Here is a 23,725-nt window from a genome sequence, read left to right on the forward strand (position 1 = left end):
GTGGCTGTGATGAGCCTCAACAATGCTCATGTTATATGAACAGGACAGAAGCGTTAAGAGAACGAGCCTAATGGATGTGCGCCAGGCTCCAGGACACATTGTGATATGGTTCACGTAAGGCAGCGTAATGACTGAATAATTGAAGAGTTCACTCAAAAATGAGACATCGCGGCATTAGTCAAAGCTGGCAACCGCAGTTACACAATGACTGCAAGCATTAAATTAAAGCCCATTATAGGCTAACAGGTTACCATTAAAGTTATGCCTATTTTTATGTCTCTAGCTTATAAAACAGGCATCTTTTATGAAGCTGGATGAGCAGTACTGTACATTTCAGGTTGCATTTTTCCCCATTAACAGGTGTGTAGGATTGTAGATAGACAGCCTTCAAACACAGATTGAATATGCATATCATCACATTGTTAAACATGATAAAGGTATCTAGTGTTATATGGCAATAGTGCATGAGTGTCTAATGTAAATATCCCAATGTTCATGTCATGTATATTCATGTGAAGCAACAGTTGTTTCTACAGAGTAGGAATTAAGCTAAAGATGGAAATAATGCAGGTATTTGGTTAAAGAAAGTGCAGGATTCAAAAAATAGTGTAGGTTAGTGGATTATGAAACTGGTTGTTTTAAGTAGAGCTGTAATGATTAGCTGATAAAACAATTGGTTGATCAACAGAAAATAACTTGCCAACTGTTTTGAGAGTCGAATATCTGAATTGAAGAAAAAACTCGATATACATATTTGGGTTGTGGACAAAATAAAGAAAAAAAGACATGATATTTTACTGACATTTTATAGACCAAACATAATTGATTGATTAATTTAATAATCGTAAGTTGCAGTCCTAATTTGAATCTGGATGTATTTGAGGATTTGAAGGTGAGGAACTCAGCTGGTTGTTGAAAGAGTAGAAAGAAGAGGATGTTGTAAAAGTGGCTCCTTCAAATGATATAATGACATATTTTTATTGATGTGTTTAATATGTTTAGAGCCTTTATCTCAATTTGAAATATGTCTGTATCTGATATATTTGTCCTTTTAAAATATAGATGTTAATCATACTACTACATTTTGTGTGTTGCATCAGCTTGTGTGAACATCTGTGACGCTATCTTACTGTAAATGTCGTACAGCACTGAAATATTTCACAATTTAGCTTGTGTAAACAAATCACCAAAAGACAACAAACACAAACACAACAAAATCAGCTGGATCAAGTTGTGGAAAAGAAATCTGTGGGAATCCATGTCCAGAGAGAGAGAGAGAGAGAGAGAGATAGACGAGTGAGTGAGATACGACTGCTGGCATGGGAAAGCATAAGTGGCTGTGTGGGCTTTAAAATGATGACGCTCATAGCTCTTTCCCCTGGAGAATAATGGGCTGAAATGTGGAGAGGCTGAGCAAAAGGAATGCACACAGAGCAAAACGGCTTTTCTCGAGACACACACGAGCCGGCAGTGTCTCCCACCCGTGCCTCTGATTACACAGAATGAATATTTTTTTCAATCTGAGGGGGACTGTTGTGAGGCAAGTAGCTGAGGACAGACCTGTTGCAGGTATGTAGCGACAGAAAAATTCATATAGCTGAGTAAGAGATTGTGAATTCCTAGAAGTCACCAAAGAGTTTGCATGTACATTGATGTTGAGATAAAATAAATAAATAACTTAATACTTTGGGGACTGCTGTCTAAATATTTAATGTTTTATGACAACTGTTTATAATTCATTGCCATGCCAAAGCCTTGGTTTGACACGTTTATTTATATTTATAGAGACTGATATGTAATCCATTCACAAATACAGCGCACAGTGGAAAAGTTGGACTTTCCACCTCTTGCCAACAGATGACTCTGAATGATGAGGACACTACTATTAGATAAACACTAGGATTTCACATCATGGCACTGCTTATAAAACAGAAGAAAGCATTTGTCTAGAAATCGTCCTGCATTTTTAAAACCCAGATAACCGAGATTTCTTTAATAGGCTATGACAACAGCATAGGAGAAAAAACCCATGACAATGCAGAATGATGCGAGCTATTGTTACATTTATTCATTTCACTAAAAGCCTTTTTTATTAGACATTTCCTGTCGAGATCAGTTCCCTTCAGAAGACACCGTAACATGTCAAGGTTGTCCGGTAGATGGCGAGGCATCCGTAGCCTACTAGGTGACTTCAGGTTTGGAAGATGAGATGAGCGCCCTCCTCCTGCTCTGCTCTGGAGGAGAGGATGCTGATGATGCTGACGGCAAAGCATGGCAACCAGCAGGGACCGCAGCGCGCTGACTTGATGTTCTGGACCAAGGAGCAAGAAGAAGCGCTACTAATAGTGATTTTAAACCAGGCGTTTAGACAGCGGAGCAGTACTATCAGGCAACGAGGACGCGAGAGCACGTGAAATTTAAGTTTTTAATCGCCACAGTAGGACTAAAAATATCAGTTAACGTTATGGTTCGTCCTCCCTCCGCCAAACAACGTAGTTCGCTAACAGTCGCAAACAAACGTGTTGCTAAGCGACAGCAAAGTCTCTTCACGGTTTGGACGGCGCGCATTAATATTTAAATTAAAATGTCAGGTGTGCGATAAATCGAACGGTGTCAAAGGCGTGTCAGCCAATCAGAGCTGGAGGCCGGGACTCATTTCTCTTATAAACCTAAACAACTCGAAATAAGCTACAACTAACTGAGAGCTAGTTTAGCTTTCTCAGGACCAGTTTTCGGGTCTAATGAAGACCTACAGCGGATTAATTTGATTTACCTGAGCATGTAGAGATAACTCCACTGGACTTCTGTGACCTCCTGACCGCTGGAGTGGCGTGGACTTCCCTCCCCTCCTCCTCTTCTTCCTCCTCTTCCTCCTCCTCGCTATTTCCCAATAATGACAGAGGTTTCTCAGGGACGCTTTAATGGGAAACAGCCTCTGTCACAAAGCTGTATGGAAAGTGTGCGGAGGGTATCTAAACCCAACCCGTGTTTACAATGACGGGACCCCGGTCAGACACGGGAATACAGTCAGGTAAATGAAGTTATAAAGAAAGAAACCCATGTATATGCTCCTAGAAGAAGCCCTACTTTATGTAGCTGCAGTTTATGTGGCATAGTAAGTGACCTAACTGTTTAATTTAGTAAAAACTCAATAATATCAGAACCTTGTGCTGCAGCTTTGTATTTTCCTATCTTGAAGTTTGGCATTGGTGCTCAGTTGGGAGTTTACTTTGACATTTGTGGCCATTTTTCAGTTGTTGTTTTTAGTGGTTATTTATAGTGTCACCCTAAAAGTGTATGGAGGAATTTAGGCTACATCATAAAACTTGCATGAGCCGTTTTGGGTACCAAAAGTTAAAATTGCTTCTGAAATATTCTGCTGGGATTTAGAACTGTGCAGCATGTTTTGCAGATGAAAATGATCTTTTTTATATGTTTTGTGTTGTCATTAAGAAACTTCTTTCAGTTTCAATGCATTTCAAAGATCAATCCTTGCCCAAATCATCATTTTGACTTTAAAAAGAGTATTTTATAACCACAGCAAAGTCTACTGAAACACTATTATGTCTGAGCATACACAATGTTTGAGATATTTCTACATGTGACATCAACCTGAAGTGATTTGCAATGCTTTATTTGAAGCAGAATACACATTTTCACACTCAATTTTTTGAGACCAATTTTATCTCTGCCTTGCATGTGTTTTTCTTCGCTCCATCTCCTTTCTTTACTCTGAATCTTCCCTCCAGTAAGTCTCTTACCAGGAGCATCTCTTTTCCCTATTATGAGCCTCTTTGTCTCATCTACTCAGAAGTTGCACATTGTATTTTCATAAGAGTCAAGGCTTATTTTACTTGCATGTTGGACTTGCAGTCACCTATTAAAAAAAGTCTCATCTTCCCCCTCTCCTTAGCCCTGAAGTAAAGAACACATTAATACAATGTGTTCTTTACTCCTCTGCACTGACCTCCTTTTACCCCCTGCTTTCCTTTCCTTTTGTTTCCTCATATCTCCTCTCCTCAACAGCACACTCCTTTTATCATCTGGCCACTCTCTTCTCTCTCTCAGTCCGCACTTGTTAGGGTGTACACTCTCACTGTTAATCAGGGAGAGCATATGTTTCTTGGTGCTATTAGCCCACTCGAGGCTGCCCACACTGTACTATGTTGACCAGACACACACACACACACAGGGATATATATTACCCACTTATTGTTTCCTCTTTAGAGGCTTTACCAACAAACTGAAGCAGTGTCAACAGCACACACATTGATAATAGATCATATGATTGGACAAGTAAAGCCATCTATAAGCTGAACATAGCTTCACTGAAGAAGAAACATGCACACATGAATGATCCCCCTTCATGTTCAGGCAGAAAGAGCAAACATTCATACATTGTTCATACACTGTGAAAGCAGAAGTGAATCGTCAGTGTCCTATTTCTGAGATAATTTTCTTCTCCTCGTGTTGCTCTGCGGGCAGAAAATTGATTGAACACAGGGTTTGTACAGGTGTTGGAAATCCTTGAAAATGCTTGATTTTGTTTTTTTTAATTTGGTATGTTCAAGGTTAGAAAAGTGCTTGAAACCACTTGAAATTGTAATTGCATTATTTTCATAGTAAATCGCTGCGTCGGTCACACTTCCCGTCTGGTTGTTAGAAGGATAACATCTGATTTGAATGTGAGTTATTGCCACAACAAAGGAAACAATTAGCTCAACCTTGTAACCAGTGACGTACAAAGAGGATGTCATACCCGAGGACCTAGATATGAAGCTAAAATAATTTTATTCACAAAAGTTTTCCATGAATTAAATAGTCAAGTGGAGAGAGCTCCTTCTCCTCCAGCCTCTCTTACATATAAAGCAGGGCTACCCACTAATCACCTGAGAGAGGGAGAGAGCGAGAAGAAGAGAGGAGCAGATGATAATGTGAAGAAGAAATGAAATAATCATTTTGAGTGTACCACAGCTGTAAGGTGCTGATATAAAGAAAAGGTGTAGGAACCCTTTAAACACCTCCCTGTAAGAAGATCTCCTCTCATCAATGCTGCATTATTTAATACATATACTCTAAGGTGCTGTCAATAAACACACAAATAGATATGAGTTTATTGAACCACCTGAAATGCTACTTCAGAATAATCAGTATGAATAATAAAACACCATCCAGTGAGTATGTGTGAGAGAGTTATCACATTAATATTAAACGGCATAGAAGTGTGTTGGTGTAATCCTTTCTGTGAAGAGCAGCACATTTCAGAGGGCTTGCCGAACTCTAAGAAGAGTTAAGCTGCGGCAAAAGCAGAGGATGTAATCATATTATATCCTCTCTAAGTCTTAACGAGGTGCATTTTTTAAATGAGTATGTTAAAACTATTTGCCTTTCTTATTTCTCCCTCTTTCTGTCTTTCTCTCTCTCTCTCAATCCTCCGCCAGAGGCAGTCATGAGCCCTCCACGTCGATCATCGAGTTCCCATAGTGACAGGTAATTTCCTGAAGCACTTCATTCCCCTACATGTGACATTGAGTGACACAGTTAGAGCGCATGTACACACACACAGACACACACACACACACACACACATCATCACAAATGTTTTCCCATGTGTAAATACAGTGTTTCTGTCTTCTTACTTGTCTCTGATGTGACCTAGCCCTGACACCATCTACTTTGATGTTTTAAAAAAGATGTCACTTTTCTTTTTGAATAATGCATGGGATTATCTGTGTTCATCTTACTCTGTTTAATAATACATCATGCCAGATAGGGAAGTAAATGTACATCAAATCATCTTGTCCAGACTTTCACGCACCACTTGCTTTAAACACAGAGAATCAGGTCTATGTTTTAGCGTTTCTTCCACAAATCAAATCATTTTTTCTTTAACTTGTTCTCACAGCTGTGTTTTGACATTTTTCAGACAGAGCAGTTCAGCCTAGAAGTGTTTATAGAAGTCTGATGACCTAAAACGAAAAAGAACATCAGTTGTTTTTGCTATATAATCCCCAATAAATGCATGCCATAATTTCTTTGAATCATTATTCATGAACCAGAGGAAAAATGGGCCATTTTCCTTGCTATGTAGTTTTTGTTTTCCCTTTTTTTTGGTCAGTGTTTTTGTACAATATACAGCATGTCATTTTTGCTCAACCCTGTAACTGCCCTTAGATTTCCCAGAAGATTGAATCTCCATAGAAATTGGCCATTTCCTTGATTGCTATACAGTAATTACAGCACATTTTCTCTAGAATCTGATGGTCCTATCTATTGTCAACATGAAATAAGTCATTTGTTGTGATGTAACTGTTTTTTTTAAGCTACCCAGTGCCAAAATGAGCATGTTGATGAGCAGCTGCTACTCTTCTCATCCCGCAGGCAGTCCACCGAGACTCTGCAGAAGACCGAGACTCTGCAGAAGAACAACAGCAGCAACTCTGGTGTTATTCTGGACATCTCGACTCTCAAGATGGCCGAAGTAGATACAGAGGTGCCCCCACTTCCACCTCGCTACCGCTTCAGGGACTTATTACTGGGGGATCAGACATTTCAGAATGATGACAGGTAGCATAAAAAAAACTTTGTAAATGTGTGTGCTGTGTGAAAGGCTGCTCAGATATATTCCTGGAGGAGCTGTTGTTTGTGTGTGTGTGTGTGTGTGTGTGCATATATTGTAGTTTAAGTTCAAAATCTCCCTGGATACTTGAGACACCGTTTCAACAGTTTGAGATAGATTGCTTTGTCTGAGGCTTCGTTTACATACCCACTCTCCCTCAAGCAGCTTCAACTGTTTTCCAATATTTTCCAGTATTACTTTTCATGACAACCCTCCAGAGAATATGGCGGGACTTGTTTTCAGCTCCTCGTTTTATACGTAGGAGGTGGATAGAGTAATGGAAATGGTAACAGCGGAGTGACTGTGTCTGGCCCTTGCTCAGACTTTGTGCTCACTGAACAAAGTAATTGGTATCTCTGTCTCTTCTGACTCTACATTTAATGAATTTGTTCCTGTATCATTTTCACATCAGCTCAGAATGATTTATGGAAAACAAAAAAACTTTTCTCCCTGATTCTGAGGGATTAACACCAAAATGCTCGGTGCATTACTAGTGCTGTTACTATGGTCTGATTACTCTAATAGAAGTGTTTCAGTAGATTTCTCCTTACCAATTTCCGTTCTTTCTTCTCGTCCACTTTGAACTCAGCATGAAATTGCATCTCCCTTGGCCCTTGACTGGTGTCATAGTCACTAGAGCGCTGGAGTGTTTGGGAGTCTCCCAAGTTTTTAATTATTGCTGTGATTGGAGAGGCAGACCAGCAGATGTTGTTTGCTGCCCGAGAGGATGAGAATTAGTCAAGCATCAGCCACAGCTGAGTGCTGCGGAGCTCTCCATGGTACTGAAACGAAGCCATCTCTCTAAAGCATCAGCACTCACTTCAGTTTTGGCTTTTACAGAGCAATGGGAGAGCATTGATATGTACTCTTTCGGTTGCATTGCCAGTGACCTTGAATCAAAAGTTAAGATTTATTATCTCAACTGTTTTTTTCAGTATTTTCTTTCTTAAAAGATCTTATTCTTACTTTCATGTGATTATACACTAATTAAAACTTACCTATAAATGTTATATTCCATTTCTGCCAAGTCTGTTCTGCTAGATGTCACTAAATCTTACACACTGGCCCTTTAAGACAGTGCTGTAAACTGTTGTTGTCCATTAATATTGGAAGCCAAGTAGAGCCTGGGGGTGTTTGACGAATCAGACATAGTTGCTTTATAATTAGCCAAGACTGTTGCCTGGAAAAAAAAAAAAAGTAGTTATCCAGATATACCTTTCCTATAATAAACCACCTTTATACAAAACAGACGAAGAAGAAAAATGAGTACAAATTCAACAATATTATGTCTCAGTGTGAACCAGAAAAAGCATATTCATCACAGAAAAGCTTGTTCTCAATAGATAAGTCGTCCCAAACAATGATCTGTCAGTTTTGGGTTACCGTGGTAAGAGACAGTGATAAAATGTCTCCAAGCCACCTGAGGAAAAAATGTTTCCTTCACACTTGAATCATGTTGCTAGTCAGATATCCCAAATTGGATGTCCACAGGCAGATCAGAAGCCTTGCCTATGAATCATGAGTGAAAATAAGTGAGAATAGCGGTGTGTTTTATATTTTCATACTTTGCGAAGTTATCCAGTGGGCCAGATTAGACCTTTTTTAGTGGGCTGCTTCTGGTTTACGGGCCGTATGTATGACACCCTTGCTAGATAATGGTAGACATTTAAAGTGTGTGCACATGTGAACCCTGACTTATCAGAGGTTACACACGTTACACCCCTACCAAGAGCTTGTATTTAAATGTTTGTCTTGTTGTTTCCCGTAGCTGTTCTTGCCTTTACCGTCAGTACCATTTATTTATAATTTTATCAGCCGCTAAATCTGACAGACGGTACATTGTGCGTGTTATCTTTCCAACCCAGGCTTTTTGGTTGCCAGCAGCAGCAGCAGCAGCAGCGGCCATGTTTCAGCAATGAGTCAATAATCTTTTGTGGCTGTTGCCTTTTTAAAAAAATTTCATTAGTTCATTGATCCGTATCTCATATGAATGGGAAATGAGCGTCGCTGGGAAATTTCACTTTGAACCCCAAATTTTGTATTCAAGTAAATATGACATTCTGTTTCACCATTATTCTCCCTTTCTCTCTCTCTCTCTCTCTTTCTGTTCAATCTCCCGCTGTCTCTGGGGCTTCCTGCGGTAAATTGCTGTCAGTATGTTTTATGTCAATGCGAGACCTTTTTCCTCTGCACACAACATTTAAGAGTTGCAGTCCAGTATTTGACCATTCCTCTCTACCCGCCACACAAATTGGCCATTTCCCCAGGGGGTGCAGTAATTTGACAGTATTGGACCACAGATGCTTATAGCTTTGTTTACAGTTGCCAGTTTTACCCGCACCGATGACAAGATGATAAATGGTTTGAGCCAGATGTATGTATGTGTGTGTGTGGGTGTGTGTATGCATGTAGTTTATTGTGTGCATGTTTCATCTGTTGGGTGCCCTGTGAATTGTTTTGCTGATCACTGTTCAATTGCAAAGGGTAATTAGGGCTTGTTGCCGGGCTACAGACACATCTATTCCTCTGTGTGTGTGTGTGTGTGTGTGTGTGTGTGTGTGTGTGTGTGTGTGTGTGTGTGTGTGTGTGTGTGTGTGTGTGTGTGTGTGTGTGTGTGTGCGCATGCTAGGTCTTTTCACAAAGATATATAATACACAGTTCCTACCCTTAAAAAACCCACATCAGCCTTTGTATCTTTGAAAACAAAGAGCAGCTGCAGCTTTTCACAGGCATCTCTGCACAGTGTTTGTTACCCAATGAACGCAGTAGAAGAAACAACCACCACTGATAGTATCTCATGTTGCTTGTGCTGTGATCATAGTTTCCGAGCTCTGGAGTGGAATAAGCATACGATGTCGCCGGGCTTTGGAGACACTCTATTTGTTGGTAGATGATCTGTTTCATGCTCATGGTTTGTGATCTTGGTTATTTCCTGCACTGATGCCTTGTCGAGTGTAAAGCCTCAAAACAAATTAACCGCCTGAGGGAGAGCCAGAACCACCACCCCCCCACTCTCACTGCCCCGATTGCCTTTTGCATCTGTTTCCTTGCGTCAGTCATAGAGGGTTGTGAGAATGAAAGGCGATGGGTTGAAGGACACAAGCAGTGATCACTGATAACTCATTTAATGTAAGAGCGTCACCAGATGGGAGCTCAGTGCTGCAGCTATGAGAGCAGTCAAATTCTCAAACAGGTTCAGCTGGATATCAAAACCAAAGAATAGAAAACTGAAAATTAAGGTGAGCCCTGTGGAAATGTCTATTACTACTACAGTGAAATATACCTATGTACACAGATATGTTAGAAACTTAAATTTGAACAAGGAAGCAGCTGTAACTGACACCTATTTTTTTTTTTTTTGCACTTGTTAAGGAATTTTCCATATTTAGGGTCATGTTTGGGCCTTGAGGTCAAAGTAAAGGCAGCACTATCATCTTGGCAGAGAGACATACTGACTCTCTCCTTGAGACAGTTAAGGCAGCTTTCTGTTGTGTTTTGGGGAGTCACTTTGATAGCAGTGACGTAGAATAATGAACCAATAGGCTAATTCAATTACTGTAGATGCCTTGAGTATGACCATTTATGGGCACAGAGTATTTGTGGTACTATGTATGAAGGTTTAAAGATTACCCACGGGGGACCATTTCCTCAGAGACCTGATGGCATAATGCATCAGAAGGGTATATTGACTAATACTGATATACTTGATTCTCCTCGGCCAAGCTTCAGTAAACATCCACTGCTGTGGTTAACCACTTACAAACAAATTCTCTATAACAGGACTCAGCGACGTGGATAAAGTCCTCCGTCATAGTATAATTGTAACGTAATAATTCTATGTTTCAGGATTGTGATTCAAATGCAGGAAAATCAATTGAAGAAGTTTCTCATGGTTAAAACATCCAGACTTGAATGTCTGAATCTTAAATACCTGACAAATCAAGGCTTATGCTTAATGACACTGACACCAAAATATTGCCGTATCACCAACAATCATGTAAAATGGTGATTCCCAACCACTTCAGACTCTCTCATCTTATCACAGGATGCAAGTTTATTTATGTTTAAAATGACCTCATTGGTATTTATGTTTGTATTTCTGTTCTTTGCTTATTGTCAGTGTGAGCCATATAACACTTTTTTGTTCTGCTGTGCATTTAGAGCGTCTTCAACCATGAACCTTGAAGTTGTGAGCAGCCTCACTGATGGAAGATCCTTTTTTTGAATGATTTTTAGAGGCCAAAAGACTTCAAAAGATCATCTGGTGACCCCTTGTGGGAGTCCTGGATTTCAGCTTGGGAAAATCCTGCCTGATATATCTAAGATATTAAAGGGATCAACTTTTATAAAATATCATAAACAACATAGCAAAATCTCTCCCGGTGGACAAATACATTTAGTCTCACAATTATTTAAAAAAAAAAAAAAACAGTTAGATAATATGGGCTAAATATTTGTGTTTTTTGTTCCTTTGGACTGATGCTGTAATGTTCCTAAATCTCAACAAAACTCTGAAAACAAGACACTGCTCCTAAAAAAGCAAAACTTTCCTTTAATTTAGGACTAACAGTGTTAAATAAATGCATTCATTGACTATGAATGAGTACATGGTGATATGTTTCTTGGTGTGTTATATAACTCTGTGGGCAAAGGCGAGTTTCTCACTGTCACTCCAACAATATTAAAGCAATAGGCCTGTCTGTGCTGTTAGAGTATGTGTGTGTGTGTGTGTGTGTGTGTGTGTGTGTGTGTGTGTGTGTGTGTGTGTGTGTGTGTACTTGTATTTCTGTTCGTGTCTTTGTGTCTACGGTGTGGATGTGGGCGGACGCTGCAGGAAGCAAGAGTTTTAAGAGGGTGGGTGGGGAGTCTCCCTCCAGAGCTGTCATTATCTCCAGGGTTGGGTGTCAAAAGGGCTTTAATGACGGCTCGGCTGTGTGGGTGCTTGAGAGGAGCAATCACGCTGGAAGTCATGGGTCTGACAAGCAACTGGTGTGTCTCTGCACAGGTGTCATACGCACCTATATGTGTGCAGCTGTGAGCCTCTGATTGTACATTGAAGTGTGTGTCTGTGGGTTTATTTCTCAGTCTGTCAGCCGGCAGAGGTGGGCAGCCTCAGTCAAAGTCAGAAATAGAAACACGCCACCAAACAGCCTTATAACCGCCGACAGGCTTGAAAACAGAACAGCGGAGAGAAAATTGGTTCCATCTATCTCTCCCCCACACATCTACTCTCATTTGTTTTTTTTCTTTTTTCTCTTCTAATCAAGGCAGGATGCTGATGGGAATAATATTGACAGAATGAGCAGTGTTAATTGGTCATTAAATCAACTCTTAACACCTCCCTGTGAATCAAATGGTGGCGCTGGGAACGTTGACCCGCCAATGACGTATGTTCTGCTGTTAGAGTAACATCGAGTCTGCAACACTGATTATTCACTTGTGTTGTAAAGATCCCCGTCTCCAAGATGACAGCTTACATTGTTGTATAAGTGTACATGAGTTGTATTTGAAGCCACAAGTTTTCTCCTGACAGTATATTTATGGTCAAGTATAAATGTTTTGATGTGGAGAGATGTGTCCTGAATTGATAGTTGTGCACCGATACTGGCAGCAGCTGCTTTTATGTGCTTCTGATTCTGTGGCAGGAGTATCTGCTGGGATTTGATGCCTGGATGATTTCTATCCAAGCGAGTTTAAGAGGCTGATGATGATGAGGTAGAAAACAAAGACAAAAAGAGAGACGGGGAAACAGAAGCAACACAAAAACCCAAAGGAAGGAAAAGATGGAGGAGAATCCAGGAGGAAGGACCTGAGAGAAAGGAGGCCGACTAGTGATGGTGATTAGGTATAATAAGTAATGGGAGAGTGGACTAATGAACTGAGTGTTCACACCGCATGCCTTTATGCACAATTCCCAAAATTCAGGATGTTGGTTTATAATTACGATACTTACATTACAAACAGTGTCATAAATTCACATATAATGTGGTAAGCTTTTCAGTTATAGTTTATTAACTTTAAGAAGAATATTATCAGAGCACCCTCATAGCCGAGTGGTTGCAGCGCATGCCATATACAGTAGTAGCCACTTCAAAGTTCCCCTCCAAGCTGAATGCCAGCTGAATGGCAGCTGACTCCCAGCCAAGTTCCAGCTGAGTTCCAGCAGCTGGAGAGACCCCCTCCTTCTCCTGGGCGTGTCTATCTTTTCCTGTAAACCCACCTATTCATTGTAATACAGACTTTGACCAGGAGATGGCGCTTCTGTCACAAACGAGCCCACATTCTGATGTTTTATGATTTTTTTACTGACAGGTCAGTGGTCATCCGAAATTCATGGAATCAAATCAAAAAATGAAATAGCCTACTGACTACTGATTATTTTGTTATTTGTTTTGAATCTAATACAAAAAACGAAAAAAAAGCCTTTTCGTATTGTACAGTACCGGCAACGTCCCTGGTTCGAGTCCAGCAAGGGACCTTTGTTGCATGTCATGCCCTTTTTTCTCTCTTCCCTTGGTCCCTGCCAGCCTCTCTGCCTCTAACTGACCAAATAAAGGCAAAAAAAAGCCCCCCAAAAAGAGGAATATTATCGTGATTGCATAAACTTATGTTATCTGTCTAAAAAAACAATTCGAAACAAGCTGTAATGAAAACAAAATAAGCTTTGATTATACAAGTTGTTCTAGTAAGCTCTTGTTTTGCTTATGCCAAGGGTTCGGTGTTTTCTTTTCCCATATTACAATATTCTTATTATAGGTGCCCTTTGGGTCCCTGTTTTGTTTATGTTGTGCTTGGGGACAAACATGCAGATGTGACACGACTCACATCCTGCTGCTGGTCTCACGCTCACGCATTCATTTTGACTTTAATGCATATTTTTCATGCAGGCAGAAATACACACTTCACAAGAAATCACAGGATGCAATGTTTTAATACATGGTGTCAGGCTGCCCTAGTTTATGTTATATGAAGTCAAGTTTTGGCTCAATTTGACATCTCTGTAGAGGCTGATGTGCCATGTTTGTAGTCTAGAATATTAGAGTTTGTAATTATAACATCTGCACTTCAGGTGAGTTGGAGAGGGTGGGGGAAGGGGTAGCAACTCGGACATCTCACATCTCGAGTTGTGACCCCACAGTTTCCAGGTATCATCTCGGCTAAATGCGTTGGCGTTCTTGAAAGGCTGAGTGTTGTTACCAGTGACACTCATGGCTCCACTTGGCAACCAGAGCTCGCAATTTAAACCATAGGTGGCATTAGTCACTACCGTCAGCACCAAGTGGGAGGACAACATTTAAGGGCTACTGGCTATCTGTTCTCATCAACAGCAGAATGTCTGAGTGTCTGTGATGTGCTGTTTGTTTAAGGATTATTGTTTTTGTCATGGTGAAGCAACATTATCAAACATGTTGGTCACACTCTGTCTGTTTTTGTCACATTCTTTCGGGGGGTTATGTTTCCCTGAGGATTTGTGCAGCCAGTGAGCAGAAACTGGTATGCGAACAAGTAAACAGGAGAGAGAGAGAGAGAGAGAATCGAGGCTTTGCATTCCTGAAAAGCTGTGTTTAGACGACGCTACATTTCAGCAGTTTTCACTTTGATTTATCTCCCCTTAGCGCAGTGGAGGTATTAGTGGATGTGGCACAACGTGCTTAAGCTGAAAAGAATGAGCATGCAAGCTCCACTAAAGCGCATTTATTAGTCTTCCTATAAAATGATTTGGAACAGTGGTGGCTGAGGACACAGTCTCTGAGGGATAGCTCAAATGGGACAGACAATTAGAGAAAAGGTAGACTATAAAGACTTGAATTACCAAAGGGAGGGGGTAGAGGGTGCTGAGGGAAAAGAACATTATTTGTTTTACCCTGTATTTGATGCTTTGTGCTGGAAACCTCTGGTGCATTTTGTCATTTAGCCCCCATATTTTGTCCTGCCAACTTAATTAGCATTGGCAGAGCCGGGCTGTCAGACTTTAATAAGCAGCTATTATGATGGAGGCATTTGGATGAGGTTGTCAGCACAGCAGAGTGGGTTCCAGTGTTGTGGGTGTGTGTGAGATGTGCAGTGTTACATGGAGGGTTATTCTGGTTCCTTCCACTACTGAAATGTGTTCGAATTGAGACTGGAAAAAAAAAAAGATATGACGCATAGATACCAAAGCCACATTTGAATTGCAAAATAATTAATGTGATTAGTTTTGTAAGCAGTTTAGTGGTTTGATTAAATACCAAGTTAATTACCAGTCAGTAATATCTGTTATTTACATTTGTGAAGTCCAAGAAACTGTGAGATTGTGTGTTTCTCTGATGATGTACTTATTTTCCTGCCATGCCGAGGCAATCAGGAAAATGTGTCATAATCAATATAACCTCTGTGGTTCACTGAGCAAGGATTTGCAGCATTATTTTAGAAAAAAGGGCCAGTGGCAGCTTTTTGAAATAACTCAACTGCCTGCCAATCAAGTGAAGTGTTTTCACTGTTGTTCATCCTAATATAATCTTTGTCAGTGCTGCTAGATATAGAAAGCATACATGTTTCATTATTAAATGATTATTATTTATGACCCTGTGTACATAGTACATTGAACCCAGTTGTAAATGTTTCTGAGTCAAAGCTCTTTCATATTTACAGGCTTTGAAATTCCTTTAAAAAGAGCTGGACTCCAGCTCAGTATATTCATGTTGTGACTGAAGACTTGAAGTTATGAGATTTTAGTTGATGCATATCTTGATGCATCTTAAATGTATGTGACATACATACTTGTAGTTTATTTAGCTCTTTCAGCTGACTAAATTATCATAAGGTTTGCTTAACGACGTAGCTGATGATTTTCTTGAACTTGTGTTAATACAGTATTATATAAAAGGCCTATAAAAGGTATTTGAAATGGAAATGATGGCCTTAAATATTAACTTTTAATTGAAAAGTAACACTGAAGTTCTTAAGTTTTGTTGCACTGTCTTGTTCAAGATTGTGAGTCAAATGATAGTGAGGTATGGTAAAAGATGTTAAATTTGTTCTAATGGGTGAATGTCACTGATTTATGGTAGAAAACCTCACTGTACTTTTTGGTAGATGAAGTGAGTTACGAGTGAGTTACGAGGTCATTATTCACGCACCGGTTCCTCATATAATCAGTACAGATGAGACTTGTGTGTTATCACTGAAATTAAAAGTTTTTACCACTATCCAATTATGAATTTCTGCAGACTAATACGTGACATGCACACGACAGGCAGATATTAGCTGATTAAACTATGCCATGCAAATGAGGCACAGCATCACGCTGGGAGCAGTTGTTTTATTCATGAAACTGTTGACCATTGCCTTTTTGGCCTAATATAAGTGCATGCATATTTGTTGCAGAGGTCTCAAAGGGAAATGGTAATTGTATACAAAAACCCCCAAACTCATATTCGGCATTTTATTTGGGATAAATGATGCATGCTGCTACACAAGCTGAAGTAGTACTTTTTCATGCTTCATCAGGAACTGTCCACAAATGTAACTCTCCAATCTTTTTGAAGACACACATAATAGAATAAAAGAAATGATTTAATGGACCCGTAGATATTATGAAAACCAAATAGGACTTTTATTTTGGATGAACTTTGGGCTCCAGCTGACCCACTTGACAAAACTAAACATCCCCTCAGACATCCTCACTTTTGAAAGAGAACATAAGGTTGCGACCCATAAATGGGTAGTTGAACCTTTTTGCACTAAACCGCCATTGGCACAACAGCAAAAATGTAAGTGTGTGTGTGTGTGTGGTGGTGCGGTTGGTGCAGTTGGTGCGTGTATGCACTCCTGTGTGTAAGACTGCCAGTGGCATTGGCTAGACTTCTTCCTCCTCTCTGGCTACAGTATGCTGCGCACAGGCAGACAGCTCGCCCACAGCAGCGCCAGCTCACTGCCTTAATATGTTTTGACAGAGGAAGTATTATCACAGCTCTCAACGCCCATCTGCAGCACAGAACTACGATTCTGTAGCTTTAAAGGGAGGCCTGGTCGTGCACCAAGATTATCTGACCCATCAACAGCTTTGTTGAGTTCCTGCAGGCAAGTCATGGAAAAAAGGAAATCTGACACTTTCTTATGTAGTTCAATATATTAAACCTATGCAGATTTAATAAACAATGATTGTAAGTCTGTTTTATTTCCTCTTATTTAATCAAAATTTTATCCAGCAATATCATATATATTTTAACAAAGCCCTCAGTCCACCCATCATTCTGTCTGCGACTTTAAATGTGACAGTGGTGGCATAATAATGTGGTGTTGCATTTATCAGCTACTGTATGCTCCCACAACTCACTTTCTTTTTTTCTCCCCCTTTATTCTGTTTCATCTCCTTGGCTGGAAGTTACTCATCTTGCAGAATGTGGAATTGATTCAGGTCCATGTGCCAAGCATTTCAGTGTGAAATGTTTTACCAGCTATACTTGGAGCTTCACTGCAGCTCGCTCTGTTTGTTATATTCCTGCATTGTGTTACGCTCTAGAAATCCAGCTTGGGTCAGACGTAATTTATGTAAATATCCAGTGTGTTTTAATTTGAAGCGTTTCATTGGGCTAATCTCACTGAGATTTTATTTATTTATTTATTTATGTATTAATCTTTCTCCAGAATCTATATAGATTTTTTGGATTCTACACTAATTTTTTGCATCATTGGAGCATAACTTGCTTTGTTTTCCTGTAGTTGTACAGTATTAGTGCAATCTCACAGGAGATAAAAACCCAAGGCTGTACTGCCATCTGTGTCATTAGATATACATTGCATTAAACCTGCTGACAGATGAGACGATGTGCAGTGCCCTACTTCACCACACAGTGTCTCTGTGCACAAATCTGTGCTTCTGTGCATTTGTCTCTGCTACTGATGGATGTGTATCTGCATCTGTATTTCTTTCTGTATAATTCACATAATGCACTTTCTTCCTCAATCCATTAATATTCTCTTTTTTTTATGACTTTCCTTTCCTTTCACTCAACTGTAACCAGTCTACACGCCCACCAGCACTTACAGTCTCATCCAGGGCAGATTTGTTTTTTACATGATTAAATATGACACATCCTCATAGCTAAAAAGGTCTCAAATTTAACAAGCAAATTAAAAAAAAGGCTGATAATCATGTTTACCCCATTCAGCGGCTGGAGTAATGCACTCCAGAGCGACCCATCCTGCTTTGCAAAACTGTTAACTGATAAAAAAAATAATTATGTTTTATGATATGAAGACACTGGGGTTAAGCTCTGTTTATATTTAGGCATATAAACCACTCGGTTAAGGTAAGGGAAAGCTCAAGATTTGACCTAAAATGATCAATTCAAATGTGGTTTATACCTCCTTTGAAGTTATATAACCTTCGTCGTCATGGCAACAGTAAAAACCACGACATTACAGCTGCTAGATGTCATAGAATACATTTTCCGTATTGATCAGCAGAGTGCAGAATAAGCATTTTTGTCCACCGGCCAAATGGCTAGTAAATGTTAAACTTTTACCAGCCTCTCAGTAGACAACCTGGTGAGTGAAGCAAATCTACTAGTCACTTGCATATTTTACCAACATTGGGCTTGGCTGGTTACTGCTGCTAATTTTGAGCCCTGTTGATCAGCATGTTATTGTTTCCCATGAGATGCAGAGTTATGTTTCAGCTTTATCTACTGGGTAATGCTGTTTGTGTAATGATGCAGAAAATACTGGACCCAAAAGCATGAGTCAGAAGAAAAGCAAGTGTCTAAAACCAAAAGTCTTTAACTCACAAAGCAAAACTAGACTTCAAACTGAAACGCTTACCAAACAGAAAGAGGAAGGTCCAAAAAACACCTCTAGCAAATTCAGGGGAGTCTGAGGTTGAGCTGAATGGACAGGACAAGAGCAGGGCATGAAGACAGACTATCTGCCAGGGAACAACTGAAGAAAGGGTAGTATATACTGTAAAAGAGAGACAGAGTAGAATAACTAAGGATGATAAGGGCCAGCTATGGAAGAGGGTGGGGAAACTCTGGTGAGGGGAATGAAGTGATAGCAGGAAGGGGAGTGGCAAGATCTGTAATGACAAAAAGAGTTAACTTTTATCATTATCAGGAATGGTAAGTTGTCCTATATACACTTCACATTATCACCAATGTTACATACATTCACATTTAGGAGCTAATCAGTCTGTTTTATAACAGTTGAAGCATCAGGATTACCTATCATATTCAACTCTACACATGTTTACTGCAGCTGTTGAGGAAAAATCTGTGTGGCATTAAAAGAGACAGCACTCTATCCACAGGTCCGCCCCTCTAATCCCAAAGCTACTATCAACAAATAATTTAATGTGTTTCCTGAAGGCTGAACTCAAAATGCCATGTGCAATGATGACTGTGGAGTGTATATGTTCCCTAAATGTATTAGTGATGAGGAATCATTTCATGTGTCTCCTCTGGCTACATTAGAAATAAACTGCATCCTGTAAACCTATGATGGTCAATAGGCTTGTAACATCAGGAGAATCTAATTTAATCTTTAATAGCTGTTTTGAAGTCATGTCTGCACTGGCACAAAGGGGTATAAACTGGCAGATAATAGCATTTCAGTCTTCAATAAATGAGATGTAAGTTTGTGTTGTATTTCATAATTGGAAAACCCTTCTTGTGCACCTTTTTTTTGTTCACTTGTACAACAACCTTTCTTGTTTATAAGGTGAAATTCATCTTAAAGACTATACAGACAAAGACTCCTTTCTCCTCCATATTGGCCACCAACTCAAATTCATTGGAGTAACAGTGGCTGAGTTATTAAAAAGGCCATTATTGGACACTTCCCTCCTTTTTGCATGTTTCATTTAGTGTCTCAGTTTATTCCACTTTCCAATCTAAACACATGCAAAGCACATAGACTGAGGAACAAGACTGGCTAATGAGTGTCACAGGAATGTCAATACGATGTTAATCCTGATGAAAACAGACAAAGCTTCTCCTGCCCTCTGCCTCACTCTACTGTGAGACTCCAGCAGTCCAACAATGAATTGATCAAAGCCAAACGGCTGCTTTAACTTGCTTTTATCGCGCTGCAATGAATAATTGATCAACAGACATTTGATCATTTATTTTAATGTTCAGTTCATATTTTATTTTCTTTGTCTTTTTTTAAAGAAAAATATGTCACAATTCTCAGCTTGCAGCTTGGTTTCTTTAGTTCTCTGGTATGGTTAACTAGACATGTTTGGTTTATGACCTAGATAAGAGTTGAGGATGTTGTTTTGGGTTTTTGGGAAACAGTGATGAACATTTTTCACCATTTTCTGACATTTGTTTCAAAGCAAATGATCAATAATTGATTTAACAAAAAAAGTAATCAATAGTTTTGATAATGAAAATAATCATTAGTTGCAGCCCTACACTTGAATTTAGTTGAACATTATATTTATGTTTAATGTGCATAGCTTTGCTTTTACTTGCTGCTGCAAATGTTGTTTTCTTTTACTTTAGTTTTAGAAACTACAGTCTATCCTCAGTAAAGGAGGTTAAACAGGTGTTATGTTGCTAATTGATAATTATATTTTATCAGTGTATTGTTTAGTTCACCCAAAATTCCCTACTTCTAAAAAAAATGTAACCCATAGTGAGAGATTACATGTGTAACTTGTCTAAGCTGTTTTGATCAACAGACAGGGCAACATTAATACTAAAGTGTGTCACAGGTTGAAGAGTAGCTAGTCCAGGTGTGACTCAGGTGTGAGCCAGCCTGGTGTTTCCATGCAGACCGGCTGCTGCTGGTGTGTTGTGATGAGGCCACCTGCTCATTTGTCTGTGGCTTCAAATTATTCAGAGATTTGTGTCTGTAGTCAAAACAATAGCAATGGATGAGAGAAGCTGCATAATAAATGAAAATATAAATGGTGAGGGTGGATTTTTTTCATTTATTTATTTATTTTTTGCAGTGTGATTAACATGAAGAAAATCCGTGTTTTTAAAGAAAATAAAGATTGATTCAGAAGCTTTAATGAGGCTCTTGATTGTCAGGAATCACGTGAAGACCAGGCGATACACTGATTGTCATGATGAAGACGTGCCATGATCGATGCATTTGGTATGATCAAATCCAAACCCGGATAATTACATTTGACCATCTTATGTAACACGTTGGGGAGCCCGTTCTGTTGGCCGCGCGGTTGACGTTACTTGGTGACGACGTGTGAATCTCGGAGACGCAAGGGGACATCACATCTCCATCAGGGATGGAGCAGAGCTCGATAAGCAGGAGACAAGCTGATGCTCCCATCAGTGTGTCTGTGGACCCCGTGATGCGGCAGGGAGGGAGACGCTGTCCCTCCGCCTTCGTGCAGCACAAGTGAGACTGGGGATGCTGTTTCCCCGCTGACTGAGCCAGTTCTGGTACCCGGAGAAGGAAACGTATTGGCCGATCTCTGCTGGAGGTAACACCCGGGGAGGCAGAGGAGCCATGGCAGGCGCCAAGCTGACACCCTCACCCTCCGAGATCGACCCGGACGTCAAGACCGAGGTTCAGAAAACACCAGAGCCCACCTGGGTCAACCCCTCCAGCCCTCTTCGGACCATGGGCTCTTTTGGGAGCGATGCCGGCCAAAGGTAGCTGCAGTAGATCCGCACCAAGTCGCATGTTTCTTGAATGCAGCTCGCTTTGCACATATGCAGCATTCGTGAGATAAGATGATGCTGCGAGCGCATGGTGCATAAAGTCTTCCTAACAACTTAGCTCGTAATGACCCTCAGAGAAAAGTTGAGGCGTGATCAATATTTCATTGATATTTCCCACGGAAATTATGTGGAAATGTGAATGACATAATCGTTACGCACCGGGTGTGTAGGCTTCATTTTCCCCAGTGGGGGGTTACACATTAACGCAACCAGAGCGCCTCTTTACGAGCCCGTTTGATGACAGATAGCAGTATGATTGCAAACGCATCTGCCGTCAACCCCCTTTTTTTCTCTCCCTCAGCATCATTGAGCTTCATTTAATGGCTGCAGTGTATAGTGATTACATAATTCGACGGATGCTGCATTCCCATTAGAGTTTTATGAATCCTGATGCTGCTATAGGGTGGGATATATCCTCATGCATTCAAAGCTTAAGATATTTTTGACATGTTGCTAGATAGAAATTCCAAAAAAAAAAAGAAGCAAACCACGGGAGATTGTGTTGACATGCCTTCATGTTTAGATCAACCCAACACATGTCTGCACCCTTAGGTCTGAATCTGCATGCAGACTTCAACCATCAGGACACTCTCATTGCATTTGGTAGACAATTAGATTTGGGTTTGTGTGAAATGGGCTGAACTCACATCAACTGAAGGTGATAATATGATTTTTTTTGTGTCTTTTCAGAGAGACAAAAGAAGTCGAGATGTGCAGAAATTGTGCTGTTAGAGCTCAGATTGGTACTCTAGAGTGTGGTTTGGCTTAAAAACAAGAAGGTAGTGCTTGTTTGGCTGTGTGTCAGAAACCACTGCACAGCCACTATGCTGGTGGTGCATTAAGTCTATCAGTATGAACAGCACATATTTTTCTTCAGTATTTCTTTAAAGGTACTGACATTTTGGTGTTTGTGTGATTTAAAAATGAGGGATATAGTGTATTAGGATTTCCTGTTGCACTTACTGTCTAATATATCTTATTTTAATTTTGTTTACATATCGCAAGAGTGGTATGGTAAAAACATTGCAGAATAATGTATAGGATCTGGAACAGCTCATAACCATCAGGCTTTACAGTGTTAAATCTCTTTAAATATTAATAAAATGCTAACTCTAATTTCCCATGGAGACTCATTGAGATATTTTTAGTGAATAAGTCCACAAATACTGCATTCCTTTTTGAATGCTTCTCTGTCTATGGCAATGCTTCAATAGACTGAATAAATACACCCCTGCAAGGCTGTCCCCAGTGGCACAATGTCTAATAATCTTAGCTGCTCTATTTTGGAGCGATGTCATTGTGTGTTACAGAGTTGGGTGTGTTTTCCCAAGCAGAGAATGCAGGTGACGTGACCTCAAAGAAGGGGCCAGACATACTCTGCTCAGGGGTTAAGGTTTGAAGTGACACTGATTGGCATCTTTCTTACCTATTTCTGACCTATTTTCAGGAAATGCATTGCAGTGCTGTTAGTGACCCAGTTTAAAAAAAGAAAAGCTTTTGCAGTTTTGCTATAATAAAAGTGAAGTCTGCAGTGGAAATACTGTGAGGAAAGTTTCATCCTTCACCTCCAGGAGTTCTAAATTTGCAACAGTGGCACTTATCAGTTCCTCTTTATCCTTTATGGTCTTTAAGATCATGAGTTTGAGATGACAGCAAAGCTTGCGTTTTCATCACTGTAAGAAGCATTGATGTGATGCAAGAAGTGATGACTACAGTGAAGAGGAGAGTTTCCTTAAATTGGCTGCTGACTTTGATTTTGACATAAAGGCTAATGATGAACGCAGGTTTGACAGGATAAGCATGAGCAATGTGCTTTTTGCTTGCTGCTACTAAAAACAAGCAGGATGTGATGTATCTGGTGACCATGGCAACAACGATGCTAAAAATACTATGGATAGTGGCAATTATGGTTTTAGATCACAATAATTAGGTCGACAGCTTTCGACGATAACAAGCTTGTTGTGTGTTATTAAATCCAAACTAGCAAAGAAAATGTATAGATGCAGATATTATGATGTAATAATAAATTGGCAATAATGACAATGAATATTGAGCATGAACATGACATGTACATGATAATGATGACAGAGATGTTGCTGTTGTACTGCAAGTGGATGTGGTGGTGATTTCTGATCTGTTGGAGTTATCAAATTCTCAAATCTCAGTGAATCAGCTGACTGATAGATAAATAGATATTTTCTTGATCCCGAAGGACATTAAGGCATCCAGTAGCCCATATTAAGTCAGGTCATACAGTCAAACAGTCCAAAAATAAGAAAAAAAGAAAAAAGGCTGGAAGAACTGTTCATCAGTTTTGAGCATTTGAACAATATTGACAAAGGCTATATTGCAGTGCCTGGCTGTTTACTATGTAGATATAAAACACTTTTATCTGCAAATGGCCCAGGCTGTAAACCCTAATGCACCATTT

At 39.9% G+C, this 23,725-nt stretch overlaps 1 protein-coding gene across 1 annotated transcript in view; it reads left to right on the forward strand.

Annotated features, from left to right (window-relative positions):
- Positions 1 to 1,502: 1,502 nt before the first annotated feature.
- Positions 1,503 to 23,725, forward strand: part of kcnt1b (potassium sodium-activated channel subfamily T member 1b) — a 71,017-nt gene continuing 48,794 nt past the window's right edge. The window contains exons 1-5 of the mRNA XM_053324828.1: positions 1,503 to 1,569; positions 4,903 to 4,920; positions 5,427 to 5,490; positions 5,984 to 5,990; positions 6,407 to 6,567. Of these exons, the coding sequence (XP_053180803.1) occupies positions 1,503 to 1,569; positions 4,903 to 4,920; positions 5,427 to 5,490; positions 5,984 to 5,990; positions 6,407 to 6,567 (317 nt within the window). The remainder of the gene's footprint in view (positions 1,570 to 4,902; positions 4,921 to 5,426; positions 5,491 to 5,983; positions 5,991 to 6,406; positions 6,568 to 23,725) is intronic.

Source organism: Scomber japonicus, chromosome 9 (genome assembly GCF_027409825.1).
Source record: "Scomber japonicus isolate fScoJap1 chromosome 9, fScoJap1.pri, whole genome shotgun sequence".
In the NCBI taxonomy this organism is placed as follows: Eukaryota; Metazoa; Chordata; class Actinopteri; order Scombriformes; family Scombridae; genus Scomber; species Scomber japonicus.